The sequence below is a fragment of the Lithobates pipiens genome, unplaced genomic scaffold (assembly GCF_037356315.1).
Source record: "Lithobates pipiens isolate NorthernLeopardFrog02 unplaced genomic scaffold, aLitPip1_a1.2 Scaffold_19, whole genome shotgun sequence".
NCBI lineage: Eukaryota > Metazoa > Chordata > Amphibia > Anura > Ranidae > Lithobates > Lithobates pipiens.
Window position 1 is genome coordinate 506,773,767 of NW_027507764.1, and position 14,604 is coordinate 506,788,370.

Here is a 14,604-nt window from a genome sequence, read left to right on the forward strand (position 1 = left end):
AGACCTGGGGCTCTAGGTGAGCCCAACCTCTGTGCCAAGCACAAGTATGCATATATGCAGCCTTGCTGAAGAGGATTCACCTGTGAGGCCGTGTATATGTACAGGCAGCAAAAAAAAAAAATAAAAAAAATAAAAAACACACACACACACTGAACAGATCTAGTCTGGGAGAGGGCAACCAATAATTCATTACATACCTCAAACTCAAAGCTACAGAACACTCAGGATTTTAAATGTTTTATTTAAACACATTTACAGAACAGTAGAAAGAAGTCCAGCGGTGTTCACCTGCACTGGATATTACAATATACATCAAGCATGTCCAGCACATGAAGCAATTCAGAATCTTCCTAAAAAAAATAAAAATAAAAAATAATAATTTTTTATACAAGATGAGATATTATAAGAATTGTGCAAACACTAACAAATATCACAAATTTATTATATGTATTATTTTTAATAAAAAAATTAAATATTTTAATTTAAAAAAAAAAAATTATAAATTTTCTCATATTAATGATGTACACCCAGGAATCTACAAATCTCACACAAGCCAGACCAGAGATTTGCATAAAGTCACACTTTACAAAAATGTACCGAATGGCTGCTCAATGTATGGCACAGTGTACCCAAGTAATGAGATAATTCATTGCACAAGTCACATCAGCACAATGGCTGTAAATTACTTCAACTTGCATACAAGACAGGCTCTAGGGATGTCATCTTACCCTGGCTTCTAGATGGGTGGTCATCAACCCTGTCCTCAGGACCCACTAACAGGCCAGGTTTGCAAGATAAATGAAATACATCACAGGCGATATCATTTGCTGCTCAGCGATTGCAGTATTCTAGTCTGCGTCTCCCCAAGGTAACACATAAAACCTGGCCTGTTAGTGGGCCCTGAGGACAGAGTTGATTATCACTGCTCTAGAGCAGCGTTTCAACTCCAGTCATCAAGGTGCCCCAACAGGTCATGTTTTCAGGCTCTACATTATTTTGCACAGGCGATTTGATCAGTTTCACTGCCTTAGTAATTACCACAGCCGTTTCATCTGGGGAAAATTCTGAAAACATGACCTGTTGGAGCGCCTTGAGGACTGGAGTTGAGACACTGATCTAGAGCAGTGGTCACCAACCCTGTCATCAGGGTCCACTAACAGGCCAGGTTTTAAGCATTACCTTGGGGAGATGTCGACTAGAATACTGCAATCACTGAGCAGCAAATTATATTACCTGTGATGTATTTTGCTTATCTTGCAAACCTGGCCTGTTAGCGGGCCCTAAGGACAGGGTTGATGAATACTGATCTAGAGAACCATTTCTCTGGCGCAAGCAGAGAGTGACATTTGTGAAGTCCTGCACTGATGAGTGATGTAATCACAAGTCACTGGCGATTTACTACAGCATTTGGGTTGAGCTCTACTACAAAATCACTCATCTTCAACAATTTGCAGTCAAGCAGAGATTGCTGCAACATTTCATAGAAGAGCAATTGTCACTGGCAATTTAGCCATCAACCAAAAAACTCTGATATATCTAAAGTGCTCTAAAAATGTCATCTTAGCAATCCTATAGAAAATAAGCCACCTTACTTTGCATTCTTGCAACTACTTTCCAACTAGTGAGGCCAGATTCAAAAGCTGTGGAGCCTTTACCTTAAAAAGTGGATGTAAACCCCCACATATACCTAGGGCTGCAACTAACGATTTTCATAATCGATTAGTTGACCGATTATTGTTTTGATTAATCGGTTAATAGCCTTACAAAAAAAAAAAAAAAAAAAAAAAAAAAAACAAGTGTGGTGTATAATTTAGTTAATATGTAAAGTTTAAAAAAAAAAAAAAAAAAAAGGCAATTTATTCTTAAATATCTCTATATGCAGTGGTAAATATAAATAACTATATGGTTAGGGAGCGAAATATCTAATCCACTCTAAGACAGAAGAGATACCGTATATACTATTAGAGGATATATACCATTAGAGAGATATACTGTATATACCATTAGAAAAGGAGCTATACTGTATACATTATTAGAGGAGAGATATAGTGTATATACTATTAAAGGGTGAATCAGGTAAATATCAGACTCATTAACTTTAACCCCATTTTGTTACTGGCCGATTAATAGATGAAAATAGTAATAGATTTATTTCATAATCGATTAGTTGTTTCAGCCCTACATATGCCCAGTGAAGTGAACAGTCTGATGATACACAGATTAAACAAATCTCCCTACATAAGTTTTACATGTATATCTGTGGTCTTCAGCTTTCTAGACTGTTTAGAAAGTGCACATCATGTTAGAATGTTCTCTTCCTGTTCCACCACTGTGTGTGGATTCTTGGCATACTGTGTGAGCCGACTGGAGGAAAGGCCCACCACCATCATATTTGAAGTCCTCTGAGCTCACAAGTCACACATCCCAAATATTGTATGGTGCTTACCATCTCAGACACACTCATTACCTGGAATGGTGCCTCATTCTCCCTTAGGCCTCACACCCTGAAACACTCCAGCTTCCCTCATGGCTTCAAACTCCTTCACTACATCGTAATTCTTATAGTAGTTGGCATACGCCCTCTTCCTTGGCTCAGCCACACCAAACTAAAACAAAGAATTGAAATGATTACACTTTTATGGATCATATTTTGTACTAAAGACACATCTATGAAGAAAATAGACCTAGAAAAATATTAGCCTTTAATCTTTGCAGAAACATTGACACCTTGTCCTACATGGTGACTGTAGAGAGCTCCATTGCCTTCAGAAACCTATATTACCACCATATCTGTGTGCTTATGTAGCTCCTCACTTTTCTGCGGCCAGCAAGAATACCTGGCACCTCCAGACATAGAGGAGCATGGAACGTCAAAGCCCAGGCCTTGCACATCAAACTATTAGGGAGTTCAAGTCATCCCTCTGACAGAAAAGTTCAGTAAAGCTGGCCATACATGGATAGAAAATCGTTCAATACGCTCAATAGTTTGGCTTTGGAAACTTTAGTAGGTGAATTTTGATTATCGAAATGCAAAGTTTTACGGCAGGAAAAAAAAAAAAAAAAGAAGATATGGCACGTCATATTTTTGGAGCCGATACAATTGATTTTCTAAACATTAGTAGTGGAATCAATCGAACAGTAAAAAAACATAAAAATCTACAGTGCCTGCGCATTAAATGTAGCCTCAGGTCATGTAATCGATCCACGAAAAATATACCATTTAGGTTGTTAGCCTGGGAACTCAGTTCCCAGGCTCTCCCAACCCTCCTGGGAGTGTTAAACTGAGCATTTATGGATTCAGAGCTGTCATAAGGGGTGTAAAGCCAAATAAGCAGAGGTCCCTAAGGTCTCAATAGAGTGTGCATCAGCTGCCTTGCTAGTCCCCTTGTGATAGCAATAAAGTAATAAAAAATATTAAGGGAAAAAAAAAAAAAAAATAAAAAAAGACACCACGCAACACCCCCTCCATATTCAGTGTTTTTTTACCCATCTGTTTTCCACTGGAGAGGCTGTTCTTTACTTCCTGTCTCATAGCTAACACAGGAAGTGAGAGGCAATCCTCCCAAAGGGAGAACGTTTGTAGTTATCATCCGAATTGATTTCCCCTCCATTCCTGTTCTGGTGATAGCCCAAAATCAAAATGTGGGATTTCCTTTCATTAATAAGTCTCCAGGGCAAGAGAGATTATCTATCTTCGCTCATGCACATATGAATGCAAAAGTGCTTAGAGCATTCACGTGCATGTAATCAGTGATCGTGCACCACAGTCCATCATTTACAATCAACTCTAAACTGAATAAAACATTTAAGGGCTCAGACAGACAGACATGTTGTCTGTGCAGAGCCGTTGTCTGCTTTGTGTGAATCTACCTCAGAGCTGTGGGCAGGCAGCCTATAGAAGTGGATGCAGATACAGCGGCTCCATGAACAGTCGCATGTCAAAGTTTGTCATGCAATTGAAGTGAATGCAGGCATCCGAACGCAGACACTGTATTCACACATAGCAACTCCATAGGACGGGTATCAGCACCCATCTGAATGAGCCTTCAAAAGCAGAGTTACACCCAAAAGTGGAACTGCCACCTAATTGCTCCCCCCCCCCCCCCCGTGTCATTAGTGCCACCTTTTAGGGGTCCCCTTCCCCACTTCCAGGAGACCAGGCTGCGGCCCGTTTTCCCAGAAGTTCAGCCCCTTTGCCGCTGGGCCATTCAGAAGGCGCAGCTCACTTCATGCATGCACAGTAGGGTACTGGGCATGAAGACAAAAGGCTTCACTGCTGGGTTTCCCTACCTGGAATGGCAGTGGCGGCTGCGTAATACAGTCAAACCAAAGATCAGCTCCCTGGACAGGTAAGTGTCCATATAGTAAAGGTCAGCAGCTACAGTATTTGTAGCGGACATAAAAAATAAATAAAAAAAAAGGCAGAACTCTGCATTAAAGGGTAACCTGATATTCATGGGTAGCATTGCTTTTGCAGTTGAGTGCACAATTTGGAGGCATAACATAATTGCCATTTATTCAATACTACTGCATCTTATTTTGTACAAATTGCAAGGGATTATATTGTTTGTACATGCCAAAACTCTGCTGAGGAATTAAACTAAGAATAAACAATTCCAATCAGGAAGCAATCACCTTGTACAGGGCCACAATACTCATGGAAAAGACGAAGGCTCCAAAAATGTGGAATCTCAACCTCTTCGCCAGAAGGCCTCTCATCTGAGGTTTAACCAGAAGACCCTGTGACATGATGGCGTTGTTCAGTAAACCTGAAAAATATACAAAGAGCAGTCAGTGACAATGATATTGCCATGCCAATTGTGCATTATAACATTCCAGCCAATGTTCCTTGTGTGCGCTATACACATTTGCAACACACAATACTCTGTTCTTTCTCCACAATACAGACGGTTAACCCTTAGAAAAGTTTTTCCTCTGACCATGTTGCATGTCCCCCTTATGGTGTTAAAGTGAAAATGTCCAAGTTGTGTTGCTGGCACTGGGGAGCTACAGTTCATTGAGGGAACCATGAATGCCAACATGTACTGTGGCATACTGAAGCAGCGCATGATCCCCTCCCTTCGGGGACTGGACCACAGGGCAATATTCCAACATAACGACCCCAAACACACCTCCAACACAACCACTGCCTTGCTAAAGAAGCTGAGGATAAAGGTGATGGACTGGCCAAGCATGTCTCCAAACCTAAACCCTATTGAGCATCTGTGGGGCATCTGTGGGGCATCTTCAAACTGAAGGTGGAGGAGCGCAAGGTCTCCAATAGAGGTCGACTGATATGGATTTTTCTCTGGCCGATATTTAGAAATCGTCGTGGCTGATATATAATGCTGATTTTTTTTGGCCCGATATGTTAGGCAGATTTTTAATTATTTTTCCCCCTTCATCTCATAAAATCTAACAGACAGATTTCACACTGGGGCGTTTTTCAGGCGCTTTTGGGCTAAAAATAGAACCTGCAAAATGGCTCCCCTGCAGTCTGTGTGAAAGCCCAGAGTGCTTTCACACTGAGGCAATGCGCTGGCAGGATGTTAAAAAAAATAAAAAAAAATAAATTTGGAGTGGTGTATACCGCTCCTCCACATTGATATGAATGGGCACCACTGTCGAAGTGCATGCAATGCATTTTGGCAGCGGCGCTTCACGGGCGTATTTAACCTCTTCCTCGGCTGCTAGCTGGGTTATAAGTGCCCTGCTAGCAGCCGAATAGCGCCGCTAAAATGACGGTAAAGCGCTGCTAAAACTAGCAGTGTTTTACTGTCAACGCCTGCCCGCTCCAGTGTGAAAGCAATCTTAAGTGATACAGCAAATTTCTTACATTTAACAAAACAAACCTCCAATCAGTTCACTTGTATGTATAATTTAGATTAAAAAAAAAATATATATATATATATATATATATATATATATATATATATATATATATATATATATATATATATATATATAAACAGGTAATCAAAAACTTTTGGACGAAAAAAAAATGGGCTAACTTTACTTTTTTTTTTTTTAAATCATTAGTGTCTTTTTTCCATAAAAACTGCGTTTGAAAGACCGCTTCGCAAATGCCGTGTGACATAAAATATTGCAACAACCGCTATTTTATTCCCTAGGGTCTGTGTGTTTATAATTTTTGGGGGTTCTAATTGATTTTCTAGCAGAAAATACAGGATTTTTACTTGTAAGCAACAAGTGTCAGAAAAGATTTAGTCTTTAAATGGTTAAACTGAGAACTCTACACACAGAGTTCAGTTCATTCAGAAGTGTAAACATTGTATCCTTTGCTCTTTTCTTGGCAGACTGCCCAGAGGAAACAAGTGGCTTCACTGAAGACTCAGGCAACTTGCACTGACTTCTATTACAGAAGTAATTTGCAAGTGGCGCTGAAGATATAAATCGGCCTTTTATCAGCACAATCGGCTAATGCCGATTAATTAAAAAACTCCAAATATCTGGAAGAGAGACTGCTCACCTCCCCATCCCTGGCCACTCTTAGGGAGCTTACCAGTGTCCGGGCTGGGCTGAAGGACATAGACATGGGTAAGGTAGAGATGGCCCTCCTTAGGCTTCGGCAAACGTACTATGACAAGGCCAACAAACCACACACACTCTTAGCACGACAACTTCGCGAACAGGTGGCGACTTCGTCGCCTGCCCTCCTTAAAGACGCCAAAGGGGTTGTCCAGTCCCATCCCGCTAACATCGCCCAAATATTTCATGACTATTACTCCATTCTCTACAACGACCCGAATGTCCCACATACCCCTCCCTCATCTGACTTGTCCCGAGATATCAACTCCTACCTGAGGGACTGTGACCTCCCTGTCCTCTCCCCTGCGGCTCTTGAGACCCTCAACTCCCCAATCACAGAAGAGGAGATTGGGACGTGGTCAAATCTTTATCCAATGACAAAGCCCCAGGCCCAGACGGCCTTCCTTAACGGTACTATAAGACTTTTCTCCCACAAGGTGATCTTCTAAATTTTTTCTGGAACTATAATAACCTCATTTCTGTTCACGCCAAATATCCCGGACAGCCTGACATCACAGATGTCCCACTTTTGGATGGACAGAGACCTATTCCACTATGGCCACCTGATAGACCCCAGAACTAGATTTTTAAAATCCTTCCAGGACCTACAGAACACTTAATTTACCCAAACAGGCCTTCTTCAGTTACCTGCAACTACAGCACTATGCCCAATCGTTTGTGGCCAACCTTTGTTTTTCACCTTTAACTGAATTAGAAAAAATATGTTTGGAGGGCTCTTCCCCAAAGGGTATGATCTCCCACACCTATCAGCTTCTGATCATGTCCCCCTCACCGGACGGGTCACGACATGCCTATATGGGCAAGTGGGTGCAGGCCCTGGGTGAAACTATACCCCTAAGCACGAGGCAGCGTATCTGGTCGCAGCCTTACAGAAGCTCCATCTGCACGCTCTACAAGGAGAACCAATACAAGATCTTATTCCATTGGTATCAGACCCCGGACCTGCTCCACTCCATATACCCACTGACTGACTCCCGTTGCTGGCGTTGCCCTAAAGATAGGGGAACGCTATTCCATATATACTGGATGTGTCCCCTACTTCTCCCATACTGGCTGATGGTGCAATCCTTGCTCCGATCTATCTTCGGCGCCATTAGATCCCAAAATGTATCTGTTCGGTCTACCACCCGTCTCCTTCACTAAAATGTCACAGAAACTATTGTCGCATGTATTAACCGCAGCCCGCTGCCTGGTGGCCCTAAAATGGAAACAGACGGACCCCTCCTCCCTATCTGAACTGCACACCAGGATCAGAGATGTTAAGAGAATGGAATACCTGACAGCCACCCTGAATGACACCTTTGATAAGCATGATAGAATATGGGAGCCTTGGGTGCTATTGAAGACTCCCCCAGCCTTATGATACATGGCTCTCTTCTCAAGAGCCTAATGTGGCCTGAGGTGGCCGTTTTTTGGGACAGTCCTGGGCTCTTGGGGCGGGAGGCTGCCTTAACCCTATCTCTATTCTTTCTCTCCTTTTCCTGACTTAGCTTTTCCCTTCTCTAATGCTCCTATTGCTATTTGTTGAAGAGACCTGGCACAGGAGATCCGCTATTGCGGCCCTTTTACTCTATAGTAGCTCACTATGATGTCAGGGGTCATAAACTTTATGAACCGCCACCTAGTCTTACCCCTAGTTGGGATGCTGGATTAACTGGCAATCTGATGTTGTGATTATTATTGTACTATGCATCGTTCTCTTTTTTTATTCTTTTTTCCTCCATCTTTTTGTTGATCCCCTCTTGTTTCTGTTCCCCTCTCGTTTTTTCTTTTTGCAATTAACCACTTGAGACCCGCGCTATAGCCGAATGACGGCTACAGCGCAGATCTCCTTTTCCGGGACTACGTCTATTGACGTTGTTCCTGTCCACAAGCGGCCTGTGCGCCCCTCTGAGGGGCGCGCGCGGCGCGCTCTGTGATCGTCGAGTCTACGAGATTTGCCTGATCACCGATCCGTGTAAGGGGGTCGATCCCGACCCCTTATCACGTGATCAGCTGTCAGCCAATGACAGCTGATCATGTGATATAATGGAGCCGGTAATCGGCTATTATTCCTGACAGCGCGAGGAGAAAAAAAAAAGCCGATCACCGGCGGCCGTGATCGGGACATCAGTCCCGATCACGGCCAGCCCTGCCAGTGCCCACCTGCCCCCTGCTTTGCCTGCCTGAATAAAAAATGTGTCCCTCCTGTCAGTGCCACCCAGCAGTGCCCACAGTCTGCCTCAAAGGTGCTGCACCCCAGTGCCACATATCCGCGCCCAGCAGTGCCACCTATCAGAGCCCATCAGTCCCATCTATCAGTGGTACCTATCAGTGCCCCTTAGTGCCACCCATCCGTGCCCGTCTTTGCCCATCAGTGCCGCCTTATCTGTGCCTATTAGTGCCACCTTAACTATGCCTATCAGTGCCCACCAGTGCAGCCTATCAGTGCTGCCTCATCAGCGCACTTCAATGAAGGAGAAAAATGACCTGTTTGCAAAATTTTATAACAAACTATTAAACATGATTTTTTTTTTGCATCTTTTTTTGTTTGTTTAGCAAAAAATAAAACTCCCAGCTGTGATTAAATACCACCAAAAGAAAGCTCTATTTGTGGTAAAAAAAATGATAAAAAATGTCATTTGGGTACAGTGTTGTATGCCCGCGCAATTGTCATTCAAAGTGCATCAGCGCTGAAAGCTGAAAATTGGTCTGGGACTTAGGGGGGTTTAAGTGCCCAGTAAGCAAGTGGTTAATAAAATTGTGAGTTTAAAAAAAAAAAAAAAAAAAAAAAACTTCAAATAACGGCCAGCCGATATATCAGTCGACCTCTAGTCTCCAACATCCACCAGCTCTGTGATGTAGTCATGGAGGAGTGGAAGAGGACTCCAGTGGCAACTGGTGACACACTGGTGAACTCCATGCCAAAGAGGGTTAAGGCAGTGCTGGAAAATAATGGTGGCCACACAAAATATTGACACTTTGGGCCCAATTTGGACATTTTCACTTAGGGGTGTACTCACTTTTGTTGCCAGTGGTTTAGACATTAACAGCTGTGTTGAGTTATTTTGAGGGGACATCAAATTTACACTGTTATACAAGCTTTACACTCACTGCTTTATATTGTAGCAAAGTGTAATTTCTTCAGTGTTGTCCCATGAAAAGATATAATAAAATATTTACAAAAATGTCAGGGGTGTACTCACTTGTGAGATACTGTACGTGAGCTCATTTCTGCATGTTTGCTGCACGTCAGTGAGTCAAAGTACCAAAGCTGAAGTCCAAGATAAGCAAATATTGCCTAAATACATTCATCAAGTGCATTCTTTCTTGAATCTTGGTGTGCTTTGTGCAATTCTTCCAGATCTGGGCAGTAATCCAGTGTGAGACTATTACAGGAAACTCCCATACATAGGCAAAGACCAGTCATTGTTGCTCTCTCCCCTCATGTATTGCGACAGTCTCATCTCTGCACTCTCCTGTAGTTTTTTACAAGTAACCTGTAGTGGGAGGACCTGCTGGGCACCTCCCACAATTCTGCACCTATTTATAGGAGACTAGGGCCCAGGGGGCCACATGCAGCCCTCTGTTTAGAGGGACCCTAAGGGCTGCACAAACTATGGCTCATTCACACACTCAGCCTCATGCCGGGACCAGAGCTGTGCTATCACTGAACTAAGTGCAGGCAGCCCATAGAAAACGGAATGGAAAGACCAGCTGTATGGACTCACCAGCACAGCTGACAGGTACACAAGTATGACCACACAGACCCAGGAGCACAGGCTCTGTCTGGCTCCATGTGCTTATTCCTGTGTAGCTGTCAAACTTGGTTGTGCGTGCGAGTCCTACAGCCAATGTGCATCCATTCTGGCTACTTTCAAACTGGGGTGTTGGCGGTAAAGCGCCGCTATTTTTAGTGGCGCACTGTTAACCCTCGCTAGAGGATGAAAAAAAAAAAAAAGGGTTAAAACCACCTGCAAAACACCTCTGCAGCGGCAGTTTGGTGGCACTGCCCATTGATTTCAATGGTCAGGGGAGCTTTAGGAGCAGTGTGTACAGTGCTGCAAAGATTCTGCTTGCAGGATTCATTTTTTGCCCAATTGCTAGGACATGAAAACCATTGGACGCTCGCTCACCCCCACCCAATTGCAGGAATAAAAAGCAACAATATTCTGTCCTAAGATGTGAAGATTTCTGTTTTTGTTTCGGGCCAGGCTTCTAGAAGAGCTCCAAGCAGCCTATAACAATACTAAACTAATTAAGATCTTACAAAGCTGCAGTTTTTTTTTTTAAATCTACAATGATACCATGAAAACATAGGCTGTTTTCTCTAAGAAATGAGCTTAGCCACTAAAGTGGTATTAAACCCAAAAATGGACTCTATATAGAATAATGTATATTTCAGCTGTTAAATTCTTATATGTGGCGACTGTTTTAGTTGTTTACTTTCGCCTGGTGGTCCCACCAGTAATTGTGTTATTGTTCAACTTCCTTTAGGAGACCAAGATGTCCAGAAAGAGGGCTAGATCGAGGGCTGAGACACAACATTCACCACTGACATTTATGGAAGTCCTTGAGCCCAAAAAGGAAAAGTTGCCTGCTGTAAAAAGTTCTGTTATATTTGTATCTTCTACTCCTTAGAACACTACCATCTCCCAGGACTGACAATGCCGTCATCTAGTGATGGGCTCAGACTCGTTCAAAACCTAGTCTGAAACCCACCTGGAAATTGTTACCTGTACTGGGCCAATTAAATGCAGACTTTCCCACAACACATGTAGGCAACGACTGCAGATGATTGGTCCAGAAGTGCAACAGCTTCCAGGCAGGCTTGTTGAGTTTTGAACTAGGATCTGAATATGCCCCAAGTCATTTCTATTGCCATCTAAAGCCTGGTACACAACCCAGCAGGCTGAAAAAAAGAAAAAAAAGTGTGTGTGTGTGTGTATATATATATATATATATATTTTTTTTTTTTTTTCACAGGAAGAGCCGCTGTATTAACTATCCAATGTTAGTACAGCAACCTCCCCCACAGAGCCATCTTGTTTGTCCCAACCCACAGCTTAGTGCAGCTTTCAAAAAAACAAACACATTTATTTTTTGGGTGGAGCCTGCAGAGTATTGTGCCTGTGATTGCAGGTACAGCACAGTCTTCCTCTAGCCTTGTGCCTGTACATCTAGAGGAGTGACTGAACTACAGGTGTGCTGAGCATTGCACTTGCAGCCCATCCAATCTACCAGTGTGTGCTGCAGTGGAAGGCGGTACTTGCAGTTCATTAATTCACAGATCTCTGAATGAAGAACATGGCTGTGTGGGCGGAGCCCCGCACCGTTTTGTAAAAGTGACAGCGGGTGTGGGGAGAGTAGAGTACACTGTGCCCACATTAACGAGGGGCGCTCTGACGGAGGGAAGACGGGCAGATGGGAGCGGGTTACATCCTAAATATGGGTGGAACATTCTCCTTAATGCGAACGTATCCTTTGGGGCCAATTCACACTGTGCAGAGACCGGCATGGTAACAGCCGTCACTGCAGGGATACACAGGAAACAAAATTGTTCCCATGTATACTGCAACACAAGCCTAGCACTGCAATAAGATTCAGACATGTTCCATTTTATTGCAGCACATTGTACAATGCACCGCCTGACATTGCAGTCAAGTGTACGTTCTGTTCACTTCAAATAGTCATTCTTGTGTAGGGCGGAACAACGACATGAAGAGATGTCCCCACCCCGTGTATATATAGCGTGACTCGGGGGGGGAGCGCGGCGTCCTTGTACTGACCCTCCATGGACGGACAGATCCGGGTGTAGGAGATATAATACTCCCCTCCCCCATACATACAATACGGTGATATGACAGGAGCCATCGCTGCCTCCTGAGTGCGGCTCCCCGTATGACCGGCCAGGAGGCTCCAAGGACAGCCCTCCTCCTCCTCCTCGGGGGGAGCCCCGTGTCACCGGAGGGAGGAGGGCGCAGTACACCGGCTATGAGCTCCCCGGTGTACGAAGAGAAACGCCACCACTCACCTCCACCACAGCCGTGTCCTTCCTCAATGAGACGAGTCTGGGCGGAAGAAGGTGTAACTGTAGCCCCGCCCCTTCCGGTCACGGATTCCGCGCTGGGCCAAACTTCCTGCAAACGCGCATGCGGCTGTTCTGTGCTCTGCAATGACCTTATAGGAGGAGAGCGAGGGGGCGGCCATGACTGACCTCCTCCCCGGCATGAAGTCACTTTCATGTCACATATTAATGCTGGAGGGCAGACAAGTGTGGGCTGCGCATTATCCATTATTTTATTTGTGTATACACACCACACACAATAATTATACAAAAAAAAAAGAAGATTGGTTAAGACCCACAGGTGCTTGCTTTTTTTTAAATTTTTTCTATTCCATTTTTTTTTCTCAATACTGTTTTTTTTTTTTATTATATTGGCTTCTGGGATTTACAAATGCAGCCATTTAGAATGCGAATTAAAGGTTTAGCACTGGGAAACGCTTTTTAATAGATAAAACATGCATTTTATATAGAACGATATAGATCAGACCAAAATGAGGGACAAACGAGGAGGACAGAGGGACATTGCTCCAAATGAGGGACCGTTGGAAGGTATACACCTGTTCAATTACATGGGAACACAAATTGCTAATCAGCCAATCACATGGCAGAAACTCCATGCATTTAGGCATCCAGACGTGGTGAAGACGACTTGCTAGAGCTCAAACTGAGCCTGGGGAAGAAAGGGGATTTAAGTGACTTTGAGTATGGCATGGTTGTTGGTACCAGACCGGCTGGTCTGAGTATTTCAAAAATTGCTGATCTACTGGGATTTGCCCACACAACCATCTCAGGTTTATAGAGAATGGTCCGAAAAAAAGAGAAACTATCCAGTGAGCAGCAGTTGTGTGGAGGAAAATGCCTTGTTGATGTCAGAGGAGGAGAATGGACAGACTGGTTTGAGATGATGGAAAGGCAACACCAAGTCAAATTACCACTTGTTACATCCAAGGTATGCAGAATACCATCTCTGAATGCACAACACATTGGGGTTGAGTTACCAAAGGCAAATAGACTGTGCATTTTGCAAAGTGCAGTTACCCTCTGCAAGGGCAGTTCTCTTAGAGCTTGGTAAATGAGGCAAAGCTTTACTTTACAAAGAATACCTAATCATGTGCAAGGGGGAAAAAAAAAAACAGTTTTTGCTTGCATATAATTGGATGATGAAGGCAGCAGAGCTTCTGCTCATTTACTAAGCGCTGGAGCAACTGCTCCTCACCGCTTGCCAACCAGTGCATGACGATATACGTCAGCACAATTGCACAGTTACACAAATGGGCATACAGGTATGTCCCCTTTAAGAAGCAGCATTGTGGGCATGGGTGCGTGCTCCGTGACCATGCCTGCAGGACCCGCGGACTCTATGTCCGCCAGTGTCCCACGATCGTGTCACAGAGCGGCAGAACGGGGAGATGCCCATGTAAACAAGGCATTTCCCCGTTCTGCCTAGTGGCAAAACAGATCTACTGCTCCCTGTCATCAGAAGCAGTGATCACTGTCATGTCCTAGGTAGCCCACCCACCCCCCTCCCCCACAGTTAGAATTACTCCCTAGGGCACACATAACCCCTTAATCATCCCCTACTGTTTAATCCCTTCCCTGCCAGTGTAATTTATACAGTAATCAATGCATTTTTATAGCACTGATCTCTGTATTAACCGCTTCCCGCCCGCCCTATAGCCGAATGACGGCCTTAGGGCGGGCGGCTTCCCTCGCCTGGCCGTCCCTGGACGGCCTGGTGTTTACTTCCGCAATGCGCGCCGCCGCGGGCGCGCATCGCGGAAGTTCTGTGTTTGCCGTGTCCCCCGGGGACAGGCAAACACAGATCGCTGTAAACGGCCAATCACAGCGGCCGTTTACAGCGTGATCGGCGTGTCCAATGGGAGATGATCTCATATGTAAACATATGAGATCATCTCTCAGCGCCGCTCTCCCTCCTCACACAGACAGCGTGTGAGAGGGGAGAGAAGAACGGCTGCAGCAGCCGTCAG

The 14,604-nt window shown here is 44.2% G+C and overlaps 1 protein-coding gene across 1 annotated transcript; it reads right to left on the reverse strand.

The window, feature by feature from the left end:
- Positions 1-221: 221 nt before the first annotated feature.
- Positions 222-12,709, reverse strand: COX6C (cytochrome c oxidase subunit 6C). Its single transcript, XM_077493098.1, has 4 exons — positions 12,584-12,709; positions 4,636-4,769; positions 2,468-2,606; positions 222-350 (listed from the first exon to the last, which is right to left on the reverse strand). Exons 2-3 carry the CDS (start codon positions 4,747-4,749, stop codon positions 2,481-2,483), a joined length of 240 nt encoding a protein of 79 aa, XP_077349224.1. The 5' UTR covers positions 4,750-4,769; positions 12,584-12,709; the 3' UTR covers positions 222-350; positions 2,468-2,480.
- Positions 12,710-14,604: the final 1,895 nt, after the last annotated feature.

What these genes read in the sequence shown, in the direction of transcription:
- COX6C (XM_077493098.1), bottom strand. Translation starts at nt 4,749, where the DNA reads ATGTCACAGGGTCTTCTGGTTAAACCTCAGATGAGAGGCCTTCTGGCG. An exon ending in GTATTGTGGCCCTGTACAAG is followed by an intron (nt 2,607 to 4,635) that starts GTGATTGCTTCC and finishes TCTTTGTTTTAG; the next exon opens with TTTGGTGTGGCTGAGCCAAG.